This window comes from Limulus polyphemus, unplaced genomic scaffold, assembly GCF_000517525.1.
Source record: "Limulus polyphemus unplaced genomic scaffold, Limulus_polyphemus-2.1.2 Scaffold6058, whole genome shotgun sequence".
Classification (NCBI taxonomy): domain Eukaryota; kingdom Metazoa; phylum Arthropoda; class Merostomata; order Xiphosura; family Limulidae; genus Limulus; species Limulus polyphemus.
Genome location: NW_013671668.1, coordinates 4,313 through 11,965, shown reverse-complemented (window position 1 = coordinate 11,965; position 7,653 = coordinate 4,313). Strand labels below are relative to the sequence as shown.

General features: G+C 31.6%; 1 protein-coding gene across 1 annotated transcript in view; it reads left to right on the top strand.

Moving 5' to 3' along the window:
- Positions 1–684: 684 nt before the first annotated feature.
- LOC106473304 (tRNA:m(4)X modification enzyme TRM13 homolog) overlaps positions 685–7,653 on the top strand; it is a 9,711-nt gene continuing 2,742 nt past the window's right edge. The window contains exons 1-4 of the mRNA XM_013933987.1: positions 685–795; positions 5,029–5,162; positions 5,944–5,990; positions 7,103–7,169. Of these exons, the coding sequence (XP_013789441.1) occupies positions 5,043–5,162; positions 5,944–5,990; positions 7,103–7,169 (234 nt within the window). The 5' untranslated portion in view covers positions 685–795; positions 5,029–5,042. The remainder of the gene's footprint in view (positions 796–5,028; positions 5,163–5,943; positions 5,991–7,102; positions 7,170–7,653) is intronic.

The window sequence follows — 7,653 nt, the reverse complement described above, 5'->3', positions numbered from 1 at the left end:
TGGGGCATGATGGTGGGTAAATCAAAATGCAGAAAGTGGAAAATCGTTAAATCATCACTCCCATTAATAACACACACAGTGTGTTCTGCAGGTTGTTTTGGCCGCTCGACACACCAAAGAAACTATATCCTTTTGTTTTTCATTATACTGTAATTGCTCTTACTTCGTGTTACTATAGTTTAAAGAAAGGATTCTCAAACTGTGGCACGTGGAGATAATGTCGGTGGTACAAGATATAACTAATATAAAAAATCATAAAATTTGTAATAAGGCCTATCTGAGCTTTCCACGTACATATACATACTAATATCCTCACTTATAGATTCAATCTCAACTTGGATAGACTCGGCAGTATCTTATTCCCTTAAAATTGACAAAAAATGGCATCACATATTCTTCAATCGTGCAAAAATCAACAACAAAAAACAATTGCATCCTTCGCATTATTGGGTTAGTGTTAAAAATATGAATTTTTGTTTCTAGGTTTTATCTTTTCTTTAAAATTAGGCCTGGGTTTGTAATTTTATAAATATTTAACAAAAAGTGCTACGCGAGCCTGAAACTTTTGAGAACCCCTTGTTTTATAGAATGTGGATCCCTAAATAACATTAAAGCGATATAGTGAGGACTGTGAATAAATAGACAATGATGTCATGTGACCTAAAACGCATGCGCAATACTGGCTAGGTCCTTTTCGTTTCATCGTTCTTTAGCTAATTGTAACACGTGTCAAAAAAAAAGTACGGTCAACAATTAATATAACGTTTATCATTAATATAAGTGCATAATAAGAAGGTAATAAATTCCACTTGTGATTTGGGTATACATAATTTAGATGTGGCTGTGTTGTTTTAATGTATTCTATTTTGATTTTTTAAGAAATTTTGTCAAATTTTTACCGCTTCTCTTCACTGAATTATGAATATGATTAAGGCTATAAAAGTATAAGTATAAATTATTAAATAATAAGGGTAAGATTAAAAGTAAGAGCGATAGTCAGTCTGATTTTTTATCTAAACGTGGTACTAGAACTATTAATATTATGAACTACAGTAACTTGTCTAGTTAAAAGACACTGACAGTTGCCGTTGGTCATGTTTGTTGGATCACGTTATTATACTGTATAGACTATTTTCTGCTGAGATACCCGTGTCGATGTATTATTACATAGAGTTATTTTTCATTTGTATTGTAATTTTACAATACTTGTACAATAATTATTGTGCTAGTACTTCTATAGAATATATTGTAAAAATTAAAAGCTAAAGCTTCAATGTAAGTTGTAATGAAAAAAATACATAATTTAGTTCAGTTAATGTAAACAGTAGTGTGATTATGAATCTTGTCAGTATCACAAATTTGAATTCAGAATTAAGCATCAAAAACTTAACATAATGTTTTGGGACAAAAAGGGTCCTATTGGTCCATCTTGGCTGTTCCATCCTCTAAACTAAATTAAAATAATTAAAAAAAATCTTAAAGCCAGCCCTTATCATTTTTATACTTATCAGGATTTTTCTTAAACTCACTTAAATTTACTGCTTGTAAAACATCTGAAGGCAACCCATTCCAAAGGCCAACCATCCTGTTAGAAAAATGAAAATGTCTTAGCTGAAGATGACTCCTACCTTGCCAAAATTTATATTTGTGTCCCCTAGTCCTACTATTCTTACTGTTAAATATAAAAAATGATGATGCATCAACACTATCAATTCCCTTTACAATCCTATACACCTCTATCCAAGCCCCCTAACTTTTCTTTTTTCAAGAGAAAACAATTTGAGAGATTTCAGCCTCTCCTCATATGACAACCTCTCCATCCCAGGCACCATTCTAGTAACCCTTCTCAGAACCCTTTCCAACAATTCAATGTCTTTCCTAAGGTAAGGAGCCCAAGACTGAACACAATATTTCAAATGTTTCCTAACCAGTGACCTGTACAATGAAATTATAACCTCTTTAAACTTGTATTCAGTATTTCTATAGATATAACCTAAAATCCTGTTTGCCCTGCCACTAGCAACAGCATACTACTTGGATGGATTTGAGACTGATCAACTATTACACCAAGTTTCGTTTCCTTCATAACATTATTAAGGTTATTCCCATCCAAATTATACTTATAATTCAAATTATGAAAACCCACGTGCATTATCTTGCATTTATTATAATTAAAACCCATCTGCCATTTATTTGCCCGACCCAATAAATGATCTAAATTATTTTGTAAATCAGCTAGCAACACCCAAGACCTTAATGTCATCTGCAAATTTAAGTAATTTATTGATTATTCCTTCATCTAAAACTGAGCTCTGAGGTACCTCATTTGTAACATCAATCCAGTTTGACTGAACTCCATTTGTAACAACCCTCTGCTTTTTTCCATCCAGTCACTCTTCTATCCAATTTGCTAACTTATCCCCCACACCTATAGAGCTAATTTTTTTACAAGCCTTTTATGTGGCACCTTGTCAAATGCTTTCTGAAAATCCAGATACACCAAATCTACACCCGTACCCTCATCTACATAAGTAGTAACCTTATCAAAGAATGATAAAAGATTTGTAAGGCAAGATCTTCCCTTAATGAAACCATGTTGACTATTCAATAAAATTCTAAACTTTGTTAAATGACTTTGCAAAGCATCTTTTAACAGACTTTCTAAAACTTTTCCCACAACTGATGTAAGACTAATGGGTCTATAATTACTGGGACAAACTTCCAATCCTCTGGTACTTGCCTACTATTCCAGGACTGATAAAAACAGTAGCAAGTGGCTCAAATATCCAATCTTTAACCACCTTCAAAACCCTGGGAAATATTATCTGGCCCAGGATCCTTATAGTTTTTCTTAATTTTTTGACCAATGTTTTTTATCCAGCTCAGAATTAATGCAGTCATCTTGTTTGATCTCGTTTCCATTTATCAACTGTTCAAGATGTGGAATACTGCTTAAATCTTTGTTAGTAGAAACCGAAGAAAAAGCAAAATTTAATAACCCAGCCATTTCATAATTATCAGATACTATCCTTCCTTTGTCATCCATCAGTGGTCCTAACATACATATAATTAGATCTTTCTCAAATTTACATTATTTTACATACATGGTAAATTTTTAAGATTTTAGTTTTGCTAGTAGTTGAAGTAACATTCAGATTTTTTGACACAAGAAGTTGAAGAAGTCTGTACTTAGCATGTATGAGTAATGAAATGTACTGAAACAGGGTTTTTGTTGTCAAATATTTTGATAAAACCTGTAAGTAAAGTGTTGAAAAAAAACTGCTATGCATTATTTATATTAAACTTAATTGTATTTGCTTCATCTTTGTTTTATAGATCTAAAATTTACTTTTTTTTTAAGTGTCAAAAGGTAGAACATTCCTTGATAATTGTTAATTATATTTTGTTGTTTTATATTCAATATTGGACACAAACATTACTAATGGTTCAGCTTGTTAGTTGAATATAGCTGCTGGACAACTTCAGAGTCTATAAAACAGTGAGAAGACAACAGATGCTTAACCCTGTTCATTTGGGGGTTGATGAAGCAGATTGCTCTGACATATCGGGTTCTGAACTGTATGAGTGTGAATCTTCACTGATATGATCTATCACAAATCATTTTCCAATTCACTGTTATTTTCTCTTCCCTGCTCTTCAAAAGTAGAATCGCCTTCTTCTAGTTGAACTAGGATTTCATTTCTTGACAATGGCCACTTAGTCATTGTTATAGATCTATTCTGGCAAAGCTTACTTAGTCATTGTTATAGATCTATTCTGGAAGTGAGCTTTGCCAGAATAGATCTATAACAATGACTAAGTGAGCTTTGCCAGAATAGATCTATAACAATGACTAAGTAAGCTTTGCCAGAATAGATCTATAACAATGACTAAGTAAGCTTTGGAATAGATCTATAACAATGACTTGTCAAAGCTTTCAGAAATGTGAATGACCATAAGTGAACACAATGCAGGTTGCTAGTAGTATGAGTGATGGTGCAGCTTTCATCTGCGTTTATACCTACCAGTGGAAAGATGATGCAACTCTATGCCAGAATTGCATCATCTTTCCACTGGTGGCAAATGTTATGTATAACACACTCACGAAAAATGAATATCTGCCTTGGTATTGAATACATTTTTACCTAGAGCGTTCAATGTATGTATGAGAGAATATATGCAACAGCACATCCAAAGATTATGTAATAGCTTTCTGATATTATTTCATCTCTTAGAACAAAGTTTTATGTGTATATACGGGCAATTTGAAATTTGTCATAAACATATAGATATTGTTGCATACCTGCCATCAGCCTATGGGTCCAATGGACCCAGATTGTAGACTGAGGGTAAAATATTAAAGTGTAATAATCCACTTAGGCCTTGACTCAGTGTCATAGTTACAGCATAAGTGTGTGTTGAAGGTTCAAGGCACAGTCAAAACATAGTTCTGAGCATCCTGATTACGTATTGTACATTTTACCATCAACTGGTATTTGTGCTGATAGTATGTATGTAAGTATATTAGACAAAGAATAATGTGACCTTTTAATAACAGATGCATCATGGCTCCTTCTCAGTTGAAGTGAATTTTATTTTAAGTAAATAATGTGCGATTTTAGTCCATAGATGTAAGATTTATGAAATATTTTATAAAACGTAATTGTCTTTTGAATTGATAATCATTAATACACACACATTTTTGAGTAGTGTAACCTGAGTGTAGGTGTATGTACATTGTCTGTTTTTTGTTGTTACATTTCACATTATTTGAGCTGCGTGAATCCATGTACTATGGTCCTCTTAATTTATTGAGTATAAACTTGATGTCTAAATATTTAATAAAATCAGTAGATTGGTTGAAACTGAGTTTCAAGTAACACTGTCTAAGTATGTGATAAACTATTGGTAGATTGGTTGAAGCTGAGTTTCAAGTAATACTGTCTAAGTATGTGATAAACTATTGGTAGATTGGTTGAAGCTGAGTTTCAAGTAATACTGTCTAAGTATGTGATAAACTATTGGTAGATTGGTTGAGAGCCATGGAACATCAAGAAATTCGCTACTGCTCTCACTTTCTTGAGAGAAAGGGAAGGTTCTGCAAGATGAAAGCTCTTCCGGGTTTATTAGTGTGTGGAGAGCACTGCCCTCTAGAAGTTGAGGTATTGTATGTAGATGTTTCATGCCCTTTTGATGAGATATTGTATTTACATGATCATGTTAAGGCCATTTTTTAATTTGAGTAATGTATAAAATAAACTTATCTCTACATTCAGTGACTGAGTTGGTGTATAATATGTTGTAACAAACTTTACAAGGCAATTATAGCTTAGGTTTAAGCAAACAAGAACTTCAATTTAAAACAAAAAAGTTTTATTATAAAACTAATATTGAAAATGGATTCTGTATTTAGATGTTTCATTTACAAGTCTTAGTTTTATGCCAAGTGTACATAAGAACAATATTACAATATTTTGTAAAAATTGTTTGTGAAAGAAGTAACAATTTTCCAGCTTAGTATTTAATACATTAACTTTATCATCTATCGTTTTTTTATCATCTTAACTTCTGTGATGCTTGTTATTATATATTATATATTTAATACATTAACTTCTGGGATGCTTGTTAAAGCATCACAGAAGTTAATGTATTAAATAGAGTTATCTATTTAATACATTCACTTCTGTGATGATTGTTATCATCTATTTAATACATTAACATCATCGTCTATCATCTTGTCTACATCTATGGCAAGTACTGATGCAAGTTTTAGTGTGATGCTTGTTATCAATTTAAAAAATAGCAATAATAACAAATTTAAAACATGTAACCTTTACATTTTTGTATTTACGGCACATGTAAATTAATGCTAAACATGCACATATGTGTAATAGTTAGGGTATTGAAAATGTGCAGAAATATGTTTTTAATCATTTCCTGCAGGAATGCAATAAAGGAAAAAGGATCCAGTGTCCCCTCGATGGATCTCAGTGAGTTTATTAAGCTTCATTCTCATAGCTTAAAATATTTATAGAGGTTATTTGCATAAGCACATCATGAAGGGTAGAAATATCTTAAGATCTATTACTGTTTTTATGAATTTCTGAATTACCAAAAACTTGGAGTATAAAATAGTTTGAAAATTTTGAAATCTTAGTGAGAAAGTTTGATAAAGTGAACAAAACTAGTTACTTGTTACAAAATTAAAAGTAGCCTTAATTTTTCCATTTTACAGCTGTAATGTGAGCACTTAAATAAATCACATATAGTACCAGAGGGTAATACAGAAAATTAATTTGGGCATCAATAATTGAACACAAATGAGGCAAGTTTCCATACCAACCGACCCAATAATGTCGAAGCTACTTTTAAAGTAATATTTGACGTCAAGGTAATGTTTCATCACAATGAATGTGACATGTCTATCATGATTTTTTTAATTTGAGCACAGAAAATTTTGCATCCAAAAGTGATAACTTCTCCCACACTTAGCCTGTATTACCCTCTAAGTACTGACAAGTTCCATGGCTAGCATGGCAGTTTCATGTATATTAAATATAACCAAAGTTGTATTATGTAACAGTTAGACTTAATAACTCTAGAACAGTGTTTGCTATAATGTAAAAACTTCATTATTTCTCTATCATTATGTTAGATGTTTATACGGTAAAAGAAAGTTTTTAAAATTTTCACCTTCTTTCCATAACCTACATGGTACTCTGTAATTTAAAAGTAATTTTTATAATGTATGTCTGTATGGATATTTTAGAAGGTTTGTGTATTAATACTAGAATAATTCCAACTTGGGAAATAATGACTCTGTCCAACTTAATGATGTTTTTAACTTTTTACAGGTCTTTGACCTTTATCATGTGATTTTAAATTTTATCATTTGTTCTTGATCTTAGTTGTAATTATTTTGTTTTGTAAACTCTTCACATTTCAACGTAGTTGATTTATCTTGTTTGGTGCAGGTGGCATTAGTAGCTCTGTGCCAAAAACTCGAAATAAATAAAGTAAAAAATGTATAATGCTTGTTACGTTATTATTCTAGTTGCTGAGTATTTCATGATTCTATCTAATAACTGATTGTTTTTTGCAGCACATGTTTTGCCAAAAAGTTAGAAAGTCACTTGAAGAAATGCAATGCTAGGAAGAAAGAACTTCCTGTAAGTACAGAAACGTTCTTTTTATAGTAAGTGTTGCAGGTTTTAAAAATTGAATTTGTATATGATAGAATTTTAGTAATCACTGCTTATAGATAGAGTATTTTTACATATGAATTGTATAAGGTGATCTCAGTTCCAAAAGTCAGATTTGTAACTTATGGATGTGCAGTTATGCTTTCCTTAGCGACTCCATTTAAGTACAGGCAGTTTTTAGAACCACTTCCTACTAGGATAGGTTTATATATCTGGAATTATTTTCTCTTGAAAAAAAGACAAGTTAGAGAGGATCTGATTGAGGTGTTTAAGATCAGGGGAATTAATATACTTACTTCTATATATGACATGAATAAACAATTGAAAGCTCAGAATGTCCCCCTAGTGGCTTTCTCAGCCATTTCTTTCTTTTGAACCAATATTTCAAAAAGGTAGGGTGTGTTTTTAGTCTGCTCAAAATTTCATATTTGTTTAGACTAAAATACATCTT